We start from the raw sequence: 15,353 nt of genomic DNA on the forward strand, positions 1-15,353 counted from the left end.
TCAAAGTGATAATAAAAGCAAGATTGTGGGCTTTTTGTATTTTCTTATTTCTTTTAGGTCAGAAGACTGTTTTTGTTTCGTTACATCACACCTCAAACATATATAAATACCTCCTATAATTTCATAAAATTATAGTTATACTAGAAGTATAATTATGACAATATATATTATTTAGAAACAAAATTTACACAAACAACCTCTAATTAATACAGCTGTAGTTTTACAAAAGAATTAAAATATATTTTGAGTATCAATGTAATTTACCATTTCTTTTATCTTTCATTCATGGTTCAATTATTGTGTAGTCAAATTATGCTGTGTAATTTTCATTCACGGAACCACTAAGAAATGTAATAACAATCTTCTCCTCTTTTTATTTTTCTTCTTAAAGAGGATCAAATCTGTTTTTACCAACTCGGTCTATTCAAACCAGTGATCATCAATCTTTTGTTTGTGTTGTTTCTTTCATTTTCATTTCCCTTTCTTCTTTTTGTTGCATGGGGTTCTCGGGTGGAGATATCAAATTCTCCATTTGCCAAATCATTTCACAAGTACTAATTCAAACGAAAAGAATCCATCAATAAGCTCTTTCTCTAGCCAACTGAGATAACATTATACTGCTCAAGCATCTTTAGGGTACATAAGATGCATCCTTGGTATTAGCACCCACGGGAGTAAACAAAGTTATTAAAAATGTGTTTCTACATATCAGGCGCAGTTTTTAAGTTGGGTCCTTGAAGAAGGGATGCTCTAGAGCTTGTCGAGCAGTAAGTCGTTCGGATGGATCAAACTTCAATAAGCCATGCAACAAGTTTACAAGGGAGGATCTTGAGGAATCGACATGCCTCGACACAAGATTCTGCATTCAGTAGCAAAAGAGTTATATAGATGGAGATGCAAACCAGCAGTCAGACATGATCAATCAGCCAACGAGCAGAAAGAAAGACTAAGCTGGACCAAAGTATTATGAAACAAAATAAAACTGGGAGAGGACTGCAACCTTCAATTGATCTAGCTTCCTTACTGCACGGATGCTCTCCCTGGAAACTGCTCCTTCAGGCCAGTTAAGACGTGATCGTCTGAAATATTTTTTAGCGCCTCTGCTGCAAAACCCACAAGGAACCAAAGCCATGAATGAGTGGCTGAATATACAGAGTCTAATACCACCAAAAACACCATAGGGGATGGGGAGGTAAAAAGGAAATGGTGCAACAAACGTACTCCGCTCTTCGGATCATGTGCTCCGGCAAGGGTCCCAACACTCTCTCCATCATAGCCAAATGCTCCAAGTTCTCATGTGTTTGAAACAGTGCTTCACCCTGGAAGGATGCTCTCCAGATGAGAACAAATAAAAAATATACACTAGCTTTTACTATGAAGGGAGAAGGTTAAGAGTGATAGACAGAAAACAAATCTAACCGTGCAAAGTTCTACAAGAATGCAACCGACGCTCCAAATATCACAAGGATACGTCCATCCTAAACCTGAGAGAAATCCACCAGAGAGAGATAAACCATGAGTGCCAGTTCCCTCGGACAAATTGAAATGTTTATTCAAGAGACACATTTCTTAATGAACATCTTCTCAGAGGAACCAAGAATATACTGCCATAAAAAAGCAGGGTTATCAATAAGACAAAATACACTTTGAGTCTACAAAAGTACATATCAGGAAACAAACCTTCTACACATTTTAAGCCCTTCTTAGCTATTGCCTGTCTATATTGATTTACTCAATCTCTCACGGCTCCTATATGCAGGGAGAGAGCAGAACTCGCCATTAGCCAACCCTTCTAATCACCTAAGGCTAACAGCCTCCTACTTATCACACCCACTACTCCATGTATAGAAAGAGCAAAGATGTATTTCTATGTAATTCTAAGTTTACATACAAAGAATGCCTAACATCACTGCTGTCAGTGTGTATCCTTGCTATGAATATAGAGTGGAGCAATCAAGAAAGTCAACGGAGATGCCTTCATGCAAAGGGCACAAAGAGTGGCATCAAGACATATTTCTAGAGCTCAGAAGATATAGCAATTTATTCCTCAGATCAAATCATTCTTAGCATGCGTATTTATAACTTCAATTAATGACTCATCATATCTATTAATCAGCAATCTAACAAACTACTCTTGAATATATGATTCAGCTACTGGCAATAATCATTCACGCAATTTGGCCTTGAATAGCCACACTACTGTAAAAACTCGGTCCATTCTTATCAAACCCTAAGTAGTACATATATCTCATCTTTAAGGAGCTTGATGCCCACTAACACACTCCAATGACCTCCATAGGGATCATTCCTTTGCTCTTCAAGGAATTTAGTACTTACCAGCTCTTGAGAATTCACACAGAATGCTGGCAAATAACAAGTGTTGTTGAACTAGAAGGTCATCTAAAGTAAAAGAATGAGAACAGAAGCAATGTGAATCTCACTCACAACATTAACTAGTTACCTAGAATGATCTCAGGTGCCCTGTAATGCCTTGTGGAAACAATGGAGCTATGAATCTGATTATCATATGCAGTACTACCAAAATCAATCAGCTTTATGGCACTTGACTTTGGCAAGCACCTGCAATTTGTTTCATCTGATGTCTTCTGAACCAACCAAAGAAATTTTAAAAAATGTAATTGAATCTTAGCCCGATCATAAACTGTTTTCCAACTATATAATGCCAAATACCTTGCAGACAGGAAGCTTTACAAATTCAGAAGAGACAAGAAGTATATTTTCCGGCTTCAGATCAGTGTGAATTAACCGTAAATCATGCATATCTGTCGGATATATTGAGAATTACAAAAAGTCAAATAAGGAACCAGGTAAGAGTACAGCTGGGTGCCTGGGCACATATAAAATGCTAATAAAGATCTAGGAAACAGATTAGGAAACCAAATGAATACAGAATATGAAGATAAAGCAAGGCCAAGGACAATCCACAGACATGCTACAGATTCCAAAAGCTGGCGCCCAAACTCCCGAACAAGATCCACAGGAAAGGGTGAGTATTTATTTCTCTTTAGAAAATCAAATAAACTTGGTCCAAGCTTCTCAAAGACCTGATAAAACCATTCAAATCCATCGAAAGGAAGCTCTCTGTCAAGCTATGAGATTACGAATGAAGTTCACATTGACAAAACAACTAAAGCTAACAAAAAAACCAAAATAAATTTACTTATGAATGCCATGCATATTAATAAACCAGTAATTATGATAAACATTTGAAAATAAATGGTAATCAACTATATTTTCTTCCTCAATAAAAGGTGGAGTTATTGAGTTCAGTAAGGGCCACATATGACTGCCCAATCAAGAATTTCAAACCCGGATTTAATACCATGTCATCACACAGAAAGACAACTTAGTAGAAATAGGACTACAGGAATCATGGTATGCACAATCACTGCTCCGTGAGAGGTTATCATTTGAATAGAGCTGGAGATAAAAGGTTATACATGAGAATTTCATGGAGATACTTACTATACATATATGATTGCGATAATCAAACCAACTATGCATCTTCACACAACTGCAGAAAAAGAGAAGAAATAAATTAGATGAAAGGTACAGCATTGGCTTGAAACTTGTCATCTGGAAACAACCTACTGTGAATCATCTTTATCATTTTTAGCAAGATGCTGAAGTACATCAATCTCGATCATCGCTGCATCCCGATACTTGCTTATGCTTCTAACAACTTTGACTGCAACATATTCTCGTGTTTGACGATCCCAACATTCCAATACTCGACCAAATGTGCCTACAGCACTAGCAATATGCTGATTTGATACAATAAGAATGATGAAAATATAAGGTTTTCTTAGCAGCAGGCACGTGACCGCTAACCTTCACCCATCTTGCCAAGTATCTTATCTGTGGAAATAAAAGCATAACAGAATAAACACACAGGTTTTAAGATAAATGACGACCTATACACGTGAAGAGCAAGATCATCTAATAGAAAACGCAGAGCTTTATTCCTACCCTACTTTAGAAAGACATACCACAGCAAGTGAAACACTTATCAGGACAGTGAAACAAATGGCTTGCGCAAAAAGAAACACAATGTTCTACAAATAGAATGGCCACAATTGAACAAGACAACAGAGGCAACAACCCCAGCACCACATAGACTTGAAGTGAACCGTTTCAATAGCGCCCCCCTCCTGCCCAAACCCCCCACCCCCACAAAAAAAAAAACCAATTGCAGGCTATAACCTAGTGAGAAAATACAATAAAAATCAACCAGCGACAAATTAAATTACATCTAGGAGTGAGATTCTCGCCCAGGCTGAAAACGTAATGCCCATCACGATCGTCATCCCTCTTCGGAGGCGATACATGTCGCCGCAGCATTGGAGCCGGAGGCACCCTTGCCTCACTATCCTCACCATCCCTTTCATCAGCCTGCAAAAGGCAACTCCGCAAAGCAAAATTTCAGGATTTTTCCCCTTTCCCAATAACCCTAACCCTAAATCATTCAAAACATTTTGCAACCACCTCGGGCTGCCCCGACGGAGCAACGTCCCACGTCAGACGGCGCCGTTTCCGACTTTGGCGTTCTTTATCCTCCTCCGCCATTTCTCTGACTTTCGAGTCACCGACAGGTCTGCGAATATATCTATACACACATACACACACAAAAATCTATGTATGCACTTGAGTGTTTTCTAAATAATCGGATGAATTTATGAATCTGTGAGTCTGTGACCTTCTCTGCAAACAAAAGAAAGGATAATTAGGTGAAATTTTGAGAAGAAAAACTGGAAAAAAGCTGCCCTTGCCCAACTGATTCTCCCCGGATAAGAGTGAAAAGTAAATCACTATATGAGGGCAAAGGGAAAGAGAATTTATACGATACCCTTCCCTTCCGGCTAAATTGCGTATTTAGTCCTACAAAGAAGGATTGATGGCCTTTTCGGTCCGGTGATTAACGAGAATTTATTTTTAGTCCCAAAAAATTAAAAATAATTGCAATATTGATCCCATTTTTAATTTTTTGTCAATATTTAATAGAAACTCGCATGCTCAGTGCATGTGCCGTTAAGTCAGCTGGGGGTCACCTTTTTAAATTATCAAACTACCCTTATCTTTAAATTATACATATTTTTAAAAAATACGATTTAAGTTACATAGATATATAAAAAAATCTAAAAAAGTATAAATTGAAAAATAAAGATAACTCATTGATGGACGGGACATTAGCGGTGGGTTGGGTGTTAAAATGCTTGTCGTCAGATGGGCTTTCCAACTATGGTAAACTCGAGTCGAGAGGTGGTCAAATAGCAAAGAAAAAAAGGATAGAAGATGGGGCGCGATTTAGGATTTTTTTTAGGTAAAAAAACAAATATAACTCACCAACATATTGGAGATTTTCGATGGATGAGATATCAAAATATTCGCCGTTGAACGAGTTTTTCAACAGCGGTAAGCTTGCGTCGAGAGGTGGTCGGACGGCAAAAAAAAAAGCGATAGAAGATGGGGGGCATGGGTTAGGGGTTTTTGAGTAAAAAAACTGAGATAATTCGCAACGAATTGGAGATTTACAGTTGGTGGAGTATCAAAGTAATCGCCGAACTGACTTTCGATGGTGGTAAGCTCGCATCAGAGATGATCAGATGGCGGAGATATGAGAGGAGAAGAAAACTAATTTAGTATATATCGATGCAAATATATATATACATAGCTATATACTAAAAAAATATAATTATCTAAATATTAAAATAATATATTTGAGTCTCCCTTAAAAAAAATAATATATTTGAGCAGTTTGGAATGGAGCGATGGGTTTGAACACCCATGCTTATGACACTAAAATTCCCTCATTATGTGCTCATCTTAAAAATCAAGAAAACAACGCAACGCAAACAGGGAATCTAGACACAAAATCTCATTGTCATAGTCCCAGAAAAAAATAAAGAAAACAAACCCATTTTCAAGAAAACTAGTGGCGGATTCCAGCCTCCTCTACCACTATGAATTCTTCACTGCACTGTCCCCACTGAAAAGCGTCTCCCCCACGCGACCTCCACGCGCCCCTATAAATTCCCCCTCCTCAAAGATCTTCATACGTTCAGCCAAAGACCCCATCAACGCTGCCAACCAAGAACAGTATGCAGTCGCTGCAAGAGAAGGCCTCGGAGTGGAGTGGAGTGCATCCCAAGGATGCCTTCGCCATTGATGAGACCAATCTATATGAGAAGCTTGGTCTCCAGACTTTCATTAACCTCTCCACCAATTTCTACAACAGGTATCACCCTGTAAGCGCATTGGGCTTTTTTTCGCGATAATTTTTATGGGAAATTCATATTTGTTAATCTCAGTAAATGGGTTGTTGAGAATTTTTTTATGGGAAATTTGTATCTTTGTCTAGCTGATGCCACCTCAATTGAGAAACAGTTGGTTCTTGTGGGTTTTTGGATTAATGGTACAGGAAAAGAGGGAAAAACTTAATTGATTTCTTTTTGCTTTGAGTATTTTAATAGAGTGGATTCTGAATTTTCTCTTAGTTTGTTTTATTTAAAGTTCGTATATGAAAGACTGTATTTTGGAATTAAGTTGGACTTTTTCAGTGGAATGAAGGAGTTTGGAGATAGGTTACTGTATCAATTATCATTTTGGCGGCTAATGATCCTTCAAATTATCAGGATATAAACAGACTTTTAATAGTTTTCAATCGATGTTCAAATATAATCTGGTTTACAGTTTGAACCACTGGTTTCTGTTGAGCAGAATGCACATGACAAATGACTCTTTCCATCGTTTTAAGAGTTCATTTTTCGTTATGGTTCAGTCAATTGATTGCTACTCCAATCATTCATGTTTCGTTTGGAATCTTGGATAACAGAGTTTATGATGATGAGGAAGAGTGGTTCCGATCAATTTTTGCAAATTCCAAGAAGGAAGATGCCATTCAAAACCAATATGAATTCTTTGTACAAAGAATGGGAGGTCCTCCACTGTACAGCCAAAGAAGAGGTAATCAATTTCAGATCATAATAGTGAAATCCCATGCTATTGTCGCTTGATATTTAGCTTCCTGTTTCCCTTTTATACCTCTGGATTGAAATCATGTTCATTACTTCATACGATATGTCTCGAGCTCTACAGTCCTTTTCGTCTTGCTGTACTCATTAATTGATGCTAAATGGGCAGAACACTCACTGTAGCATCATATGTAGATTTGGAGATTTGTGAGCATGTCCTCCTTGAACAAGTTATAGGTTGCAAAACGAATATTAGCTATTTTAGAGTCTCATTTTTGCAGCATCAGAAGCTTGACACTGATTGGTTCAAGTGGTACTGCAGTGAAAAATTGCATATCCTGTTCTCATCTGTTTGCTTGGGCCAATTTAGTTTGGTAAATCTGTTGTTTTAATTGTTCTAAAGTTATTTCTTTCTTGAAACCATTGTTGTCTGGCTTGGGACAGGCCATCCTGCACTGATTGCCCGCCACCGCCCGTTCCCTGTCACTCATCAAGCTGCAGAGAGGTGGTTGCACCACATGCAAGAAGCATTAGACAGCACTACTGATATTGATGCAGACTCCAAAACTAAAATGATGAATTTCTTTAGGTACACTTTTGTCCTCATCATCTTCCAAGTTAACAAACAATTTTTCTGTCTGCTTGTTAAATTGGTGGCTGTTTTGCTCCAGGCATACCGCATTCTTTCTTGTAGCGGGAGATGAGTTGAAGAGCCATAAACAGGGTGTTGCATGCAAGCACGCGGCTGGAAAACCCGCTGCAGCATGAATTCCTAGCAGAGTTGCTAATTTGATTCATATAACGACTGAACGATAGTGAATGGATCAAGCTGATAGAATAACAACATTGTATTACGGATATATGTTATTCAACCTTATGGAAAATTAAATATTGAAAGAAATTTGTTCTGGTTCTTAGTCTTTGATCTGGTAACCAGATATGCCTTTCACTTCATTGCTGTCTCTTGTCCTCTACGGGTATATGAGAGAAAAGTATCAGTTTAGTCCTCAAAACATAATTGACAGACTATTCAAGATCGATCACTCATCTTGACTTGTTGCACTTAATAAGTTAGAGTTCAGGCGTAGATTCTGAAGCTCGATCTGAATTCAACTCAATAAGCTAAATGATTTGGATATCAAATATTTTCTTTTCTACAAAGAAATGCTTTAGCATACTTGTAATTTCTCTTCTGACCATTCTACAAATGCAAATGACTGGCAAGATATGGATCATATTTTTCAAAACTCTGTGCATTAACATTGACAAGAATTAAACATCTTACTTAACATGTGAAAACATCTGCGCCCACTTTCGATGACTTATCTACCTCGATTAATCAATAAAATAATAGTAGATTAATCTAACAAGTTTGAAGAACTTCATCCATGGTGTTTTATAATCAATAATCTAAGCAATCTGGTTTCTTGCTTGCGTCAAAGTTGACTAATCTGCCCAAGTTTTTCACAGTATTTTGGTTTTCCTACAGGTTTCAAGCTACTGATAAGCTAAAGTTTCTGATCTCTCCACACCAGTGCAGATTTAAGAAAATGAGACCAATCTTGAATGCCTCATCATGTAGCAGAAAAACACAAGGAGAAAGGGAATAATGGGGTATAAAGGGAGAGCAAAGGAGGAACTGCACATTTTTTCTATACAGGAAACACCCCAAATGGAGAGAAATTCTCAGTACATTTTTATGCACAAAAGGGAAAAACATCAAATTTCCATTTGGCATACATTGAACAAACATACACTTCTGATCTCAATATCATCCATCCATCAATTCCTTCCTATGATACAATATTGAAGGATTAGCATATCTGGCTGAGAATGACCTGTACAGATTATCCGGCTCAACCGTTCCTGACCCTTCATCGAAATTTTGCAAATAACTATGAGGGTCATACGTTTTCTGCATCGCTAATGCTGATTCTGAACTTTTCTTCTTTGCCCTTTTGATTCTTCTCCAAAACATGAGCCACTTGTGATTCGTCTCATACTCTGATTGCCCATACGTTTGGCCTAACTGGATGCTTTTACTACGCGAGCTTTTCCAGTTAGTGAAAGACATGGCTATGGGAGAAGAAGTGAAGAAGGTGGCTGTGGGTGGAGAGTTATGCCTTGTTATGATAGAGATTAGTGTGCATGGTGATGGATATGGTGTTTTTTGGCTAAGTAGGATGGCTTGGCCTTTTATAGAGAGAAGAAAATGTGTGTTGATTTTTCACTATTGTGATAAAAGAGTTGGTGATGAGCAGTCTTATTTGGAATTCTACAGAAAATTATCTACATCCCCTCGTGTTCATGCCATAATTGACCAGAAAGTTCATTTTTTTGTTTTCCCTTCCTCTGAAGTTGTTGCACACTATCTCTGTATGTATATAATAAATAAATAATCTTTTATATTTTTAAAAACATATTATAAATAAGAAAAATATATATAAACTAAATCATGTTTCAAGAAAAAAGAAAAAAAGTAACTATCATGTTATATTTATCATAGGAGTACAATTTTCATATTTAAAAATTGATACGGCGGTATTATTAACTGTCAGTTATGAGAATAGACAACCTTGTTTTTATATTAAAATAAATTTTAAAGATTGAAACAGTTATCAATTTCCACCATCACAGTGTATACTCTATAATCGTGTTTAAACATGAGAAGAAAAATCAGTTAAAAGTATACTAGAAAGTGAGTTTATTTCGATGCCTTACACATTAGTTGAAATTTACAAACACGAGTTTTCTTTTGGGGTGTTCTTTGAAACAAAATTTTCAAACAACAGTGTTCTACTTGTCAAGAAATTTGTAATTTTCTTCTTAAAATTACTCAAAATAAAGTCAAATCAAATAACACGAAGAAACAAGTTAACATGTAATAATAAGATAATCAAGAGAAAATATATTTGTTCAACTCAAAAATGAATTATAAATCTCGAAATAATTTGGGTTAGAAAACATTTGAAAAAAACAAAAACAAAAGTAAATTGCAAAGGTCTTTTCGAAGTTTGTCATATTTAAATATTTTTTTATTATTTAAAAAGTTACAAAAATACCCTTTAAAATTAATAGCAATCTAATAAATATTCCTTATAATTTTTCAAATAACGAGAGACTATTTATAATTATTATAAATTTGAATCGAAGCCGTATTTTAAATTTACTCGAAAAATTAAGGATGTTGGGTAGAGTATCCGGTACTTGTATCCATATAAAGCAATCATTCTTTTTGGGAGAGAGATTATAATTTATAACCCAACAGAGCGCCATCATTTCTGTATGTAAACTTAGGGGGAAAGTGTGGAGTTAGTCTAATGATTTATATTAGGGGATGGGATGCGGATGCGGATGCGGATGCGGATGCCTGCCCACCAAACAAATAGGATTGAAGCAACTTCTCATGGAGTTTGAGAAGTGGAATTGCACTATTGTTTATTGCAAGAAGCACACTTTCTGCTGCTTTTCCAACACCTAAGTTTTTTGAGTTTTAACATGTGAACATTAATCATTTGGTGGCTGTATATTTTAGTATCAATCTCTTTTTCTGTTTTGATGATAATAATCACCTCCACTTCTTTTAGCCTATCTATTCATATGGTCTTAACATTTCCATGAAAATCTGTCGACAATTATGGTGTAATCGGACTCTAATGCGCATCATCATACAATCTTGTTATACAATTAATTGTTTTTTTTAAATGATGAACCAACACACAATCAGTGCATTGCACATATCATATAATTAAGTTTGATTCGACTAGATTTAAGTTAGAATTTTCTGTCTATTGAAATTGAAAAAGGAAAGGAGCTAGTGACCAATGTTTTTCTCTCTGCAGCAGTGAGGAGAATCCTTTGGTGTTCAAATTAGTGGGCAGAGAGACTAGCGCGCATGAACGTCTGCAGCTTTCACTGTTAGACACTTGAGGGAAATTACATCGTAAGTTAACATTGTTAGAATTTCGTAGAATGATTTTAAGCTTAGCAGCAAAGAGAGAGAACGACCACAGCAACGTGATAAGGTCTTGTTTTTTTGTTAATGATGATGGTAGCAACGAGAGTTGAAGACAACTGATATTCAAATCTTGCTAAGTAAACAATAAACTTACTTTTACTCCACCAAGAAGTAGGTATGAAAAATTGTAAAGCAAACAAGAAGATCATCTCACTCAGGTGGAGAATAAATTAGATCATTTTACTCACATACGAAAACAATGTTATCACCACCGTCGTCGTCATCCATGTTTAATACATTCAATTGTCTTCTGCCTGCTCTCAAACGCTGGACCCTTGCTCCCCAGATTCTATTAACACACTTTGAGAGCTTCAAGACCACTGAATATACTAAGCTCAGGTGACTATTTATGTTTATGGACAGTCGGACACAACATAGTACGGTATCACCGTTCAAGAATGCCGCAGTCAGTGACTTCTCTTTCTTGATCTTCTATCCTGTCCTCCTTAGGGTTACAACTCTCATATTATGGATTAATTGCCAAACTTTGACAAATTGTTTATGTTTTAAGGATTTTGGATTCACATGAAATCTTCCTCAAGTTCTTGCAGGGACTTGTTTGCAGATGCTATATCCTTGTTGGATGTCATCTTTTCAGCTACCATCAAATTTTTGTAGCTCCTTAATTCAGCCTGTCTCTCTTTCTCAAGCCTTTCTAATTCTTCCCGTCGTTTCTGCAAAAAAATTACAGATGTAGTTAATCCACAAAGTTGTTGTTGTCTTTATATAAACTTATTTCTTCCGACAGGGGGAATGAAGTGATAGTCAAGAATCAATATGTATGGCATAATCCAACAAACCAAACCATAGCGCAACCAACTAATAACAAACTCAAATAGATATAATTAGACTGATGCAAACACTTTTTATGGGATTGAAGGCTTTGCCATCCCACAGAAATTTTTAGTTGCAGTAAAACAAGGAGACCCACTTGCGACACCATTTGACCCAGTATGTGAGGTTGTTGATGAAATTGTAAAGACCCAGTATGTGAGGTTGTTGATGAAATTGTAAAGAGAGAACATCTCCGAAATAAATTTCCCAAATTGGCAGTCAATTCACTACCTATCAGACAAAGATGCCTTCAATTTCTTTTCACTGACAGCTCACAGCCATAAATCCAATTTAACACTTTCAACTGGTGGAAAACATTGAAAACCACTGTGACTCTTGGTATGTTTATGCTTTGCTTTACATTTTCCACCATTATTTTGCATGGGCCAAGAGTTCTGATGTCATTATATAATGGAAGGAAGGTTGGTTTAATCCAGGTAATCAATTCTTCATAGCAGTATCTTCTTCTCAAGTTGCTGGCTTTTCTAGCATCTAATATTAACCTATCGGCTTCTCTAAGCTAAATAGAGATCTTGAGGACAAAAAATTGCCAATTAAGTGCACCTCGATGTTCAAGGGTAATTTCTGAGAAACAGTACCAGCTATATTAACCATTTTGAGCCTCAGTTGCTTAGTATTGGGGATCTAATTCTAACAGCAGTAGAGTTCAAGACCTTCATCCTAGAAGACTAACAAGTTAGATAGAAATTCTATGTTGTTCTTCTTTAATTGCCACAATGCTAGTGCTGTATTTCGAGCCAAGAGAACCATTGCGCAAGAGCTAAAATTATATGAACTGCAATCATAGAAGAACTTTACAACATTAGCAAACACAGAAAGCTGAATTAGATTTTGCAGATCCTAACAAATTAATATGGAATCAGGTTTCCATATCAACTTCTCAAAGGAACTTCAGGTAATGTATTAACATTATATTTTGTACGCCAATGAGTAACAATCTATGATTATGTAAAGCAATGTTCGCTCCAAACCATGAGCACAAAAAGGAAATCAAATATCTACTTCACTGGGCTTAAGTAAAGCAGGAGACAATATTGCTCACTTTATCACGGAGCTGCTGTTTCCTCTCAGCTCTTTCAGCTGCATTAACTGCCTCCCGTTCAGCTGAAAACAAAAATATGATTCAGATCTATGCTGCTCAATGGAAAACTGTAAAAAAGCATGATGCTCAAACTGATACCTCAAACTCAAAAGGAATGCTGCACAAGCAAAGGAGCAGTTGCAGAAAAGCATGATATTGTGGGAACCACAAGAAGGAGAGTTGACAAAAGTAAGAGAGAACTTTCAGAGAGTAATTAGATAAGCACCTTTTAAATCTGGCTTTCTTTCCACCTTTGTCCTGTTTAATCGATTAACTATCTCATTTATTCGTTTTTCCACTCTCACAGTACGAACCTAATCAATCAAAAAAAGGAAACTCAATATTAACTCCCATGTCCAATATCAATCAAATTAAGATTTTCAATCTGCAAGGAAAACCCAGTATAGTGATAACAAGAGACGAATGCATAAGGAAGCTAACCATTTTTGAATTGTGGAAACCAACTTGCCCAACATCCATGGAAGCAGTCTTCTTAAGGTTTTGCCAAGGGGTGTAAACAACATCAACATTATTTACTTTATTACCTGCCAGATTATTGAAATCAAATAAAACCTCAAGCATTTAATTCAACAATAAACAGACACCACTTCCAGCAAACTAAAAACAGTTTGATGAATGTGCTACATTCAATAAAAGTATGAAATAAAATACATGGACGGAGCACTTGCCTTGGATAGAATTTGCTTTCACTAATTGAGCACAATCTTCCAATACACCTTCAGGTATATCATCAATTGTTTGACCCTTGTTCAGTCTCAGATAAACATGGGCTGAAGACATCTTATCTACATGGAACCTGCAGAAAACCATCCCTCTCCAGTGAGCTGTAATGGTTGAACGGAGAGGGCCATTTTCAGAAAGCATATTCAAATATTTTAATGGGTTTGCTTGGGTACCCAGCAATATCACACTCAGAAACCCAATCTGCAAATCACTCTGGTACAATTCTTAAATGGGCTATATCCACATATAATCAATGTAATATAATGCTTCCAGAAATATATAGCTGGTCAAGCTAAAAATTCATTTGAGAGTCGAGCTCAAATGCAAACTCTTGAAACTCAACAAATCCCAAAGCTACTGAAAAAATTAAATCTTCCCTTTGCCAACTTAGTTGGACTGCAAGATAGAGGTGAAACTCCAAAATGCAATTCCATGGACCAAACACCCAAACCATGTCTAATCGCTTCCATTCCAAAGGAATCCATTCTCCTACAGGGTCCCCTACCAAAAGTTCGTTCCTCGTATCACACGCAGCCACAAAGCTCCCAGGGAGAAGTATATAGTTGAATCAATTAAGTTTACCCAAAACATCATAACTACATAAATTCAGCGGCTCCAAAAAAATACATAGTTTTTCTTTTAGATTTTACAAACAAAACACATTCGATTAGTAACAGAAACAGCACCTTTCTTAATTTTCTACTGCATTAACATCAAATCCCCTGACATTCTCCAAAACAGCTCAAATCAACTCCGAGGAAGGAACAAAACCAAAAAAATAAAACAATTCAAGATCTATTTCCCCAAACTAAACGAAAAAGACCGTTAAAATTCAGAAAGTACCAAACGTCTTCGGGAAAGCCGTATTTGATGAGCTCCTCGTTCTCATACTTGTCGAGGCCCATGAAAATGGTGTAGTCTCCCGCCTCCGGTCGCGCCTTGAAGTAGAAAACCATCTTCGTTTCCTCTTTCTCTCTCTAGGGTTTCGATTCTCCAATTTTCTTCTCCGAATTCACGATTGAGGCGACAATAGTATAAGAATTCGGCAAGCTTTTGACCTTTCCGTCTCTCACCTTTTCTTATCATCATCATTTATTTAATTAATTTTCAGACCGTTCTTTGGGGCACCGGAAACCAAACCCGCTTCAGACCCTTGTCTATTGGGCCTATATTTTTGTAACCCAATACCCTTGGCCCAGATATATTGCTCCGTCTTCTCCAAGCCCAAATCCGAAATTTGTAATAAATACTAGCAATTAAAGCACACCGCGTGTGAATGCATAATTTAAAATTTTATTTATTACATACAAAAACTTAAAAAATAAAGTTAACTTTAAATGTCTATATAAAAAGAATTTATTAATAAAACTAATAGATAATTATATTTATACCCCTAACTTACAGTCTTTTACACAAATCATTCATATCTTTTAGATAATTACATATACATATAACAAAAACAATTATATCAATTATACATACCGCCTCTATTTTTTTGAAAAATTACACATACACCCCAAGAATATATCAACATCATTACACAAACTATAATATTTTTAACTTCCATGAATAGATTTTGTAATAATGTAAAAGACAGGAATGATGTGTGTACTGTATTATTTCTAAAACTAATAAATAGAGAAGATTCTTTATTTGAAAGTGG

General features: G+C 36.3%; 3 protein-coding genes across 7 annotated transcripts; 1 reads left to right on the forward strand and 2 right to left on the reverse strand.

The window, feature by feature from the left end:
- Positions 1 to 558: 558 nt before the first annotated feature.
- AME3 (Protein kinase superfamily protein) lies at positions 559 to 4,835 on the reverse strand. 4 transcript variants are annotated; one of them, XM_011083537.3, is made up of 12 exons: positions 4,507 to 4,835; positions 4,272 to 4,413; positions 3,853 to 3,879; positions 3,613 to 3,766; positions 3,487 to 3,535; positions 2,951 to 3,065; positions 2,692 to 2,783; positions 2,462 to 2,603; positions 1,420 to 1,484; positions 1,222 to 1,319; positions 1,001 to 1,103; positions 559 to 859 (listed from the first exon to the last, which is right to left on the reverse strand). In XM_011083537.3, exons 1-12 carry the CDS (start codon positions 4,585 to 4,587, stop codon positions 722 to 724), a joined length of 1,206 nt encoding a protein of 401 aa, XP_011081839.1. In that variant the 5' UTR covers positions 4,588 to 4,835; the 3' UTR covers positions 559 to 721. The 4 variants fall into 4 exon arrangements, with proteins under 4 accessions (XP_011081839.1, XP_020550307.1, XP_011081838.1 ...); XM_020694648.2 differs by having other exon boundaries at positions 1,001 to 1,100; positions 2,462 to 2,606; XM_011083536.3 differs by having other exon boundaries at positions 2,462 to 2,606; positions 4,507 to 4,834.
- Positions 4,836 to 5,970: 1,135 nt separating this feature from the next.
- Positions 5,971 to 7,909, forward strand: GLB3 (hemoglobin 3). Its single transcript, XM_011083535.3, has 4 exons — positions 5,971 to 6,256; positions 6,854 to 6,984; positions 7,437 to 7,581; positions 7,664 to 7,909. The coding sequence occupies exons 1-4, from the start codon at positions 6,120 to 6,122 to the stop codon at positions 7,758 to 7,760; spliced, it is 510 nt and encodes a 169-aa protein (XP_011081837.1). The 5' UTR covers positions 5,971 to 6,119; the 3' UTR covers positions 7,761 to 7,909.
- A 3,260-nt stretch (positions 7,910 to 11,169) lies between these two features.
- On the reverse strand, positions 11,170 to 14,771 carry LOC105164775 (coiled-coil protein). Of its 2 annotated transcripts, none has more exons than XM_011083534.3 (6): positions 14,534 to 14,771; positions 13,636 to 13,763; positions 13,388 to 13,491; positions 13,173 to 13,260; positions 12,908 to 12,969; positions 11,170 to 11,684 (listed from the first exon to the last, which is right to left on the reverse strand). In XM_011083534.3, the coding sequence occupies exons 1-6, from the start codon at positions 14,644 to 14,646 to the stop codon at positions 11,532 to 11,534; spliced, it is 648 nt and encodes a 215-aa protein (XP_011081836.1). In that variant the 5' UTR covers positions 14,647 to 14,771; the 3' UTR covers positions 11,170 to 11,531. The 2 variants fall into 2 exon arrangements, with proteins under 2 accessions (XP_011081836.1, XP_088737062.1); XM_088880936.1 differs by having other exon boundaries at positions 13,636 to 13,791; positions 14,534 to 14,763.
- Between the last annotated feature and the right edge of the window lie 582 nt (positions 14,772 to 15,353).

This window comes from Sesamum indicum, linkage group LG6 (genome assembly GCF_026168435.1).
Source record: "Sesamum indicum cultivar Baizhima isolate 11 linkage group LG6, ASM2616843v1, whole genome shotgun sequence".
NCBI lineage: Eukaryota > Viridiplantae > Streptophyta > Magnoliopsida > Lamiales > Pedaliaceae > Sesamum > Sesamum indicum.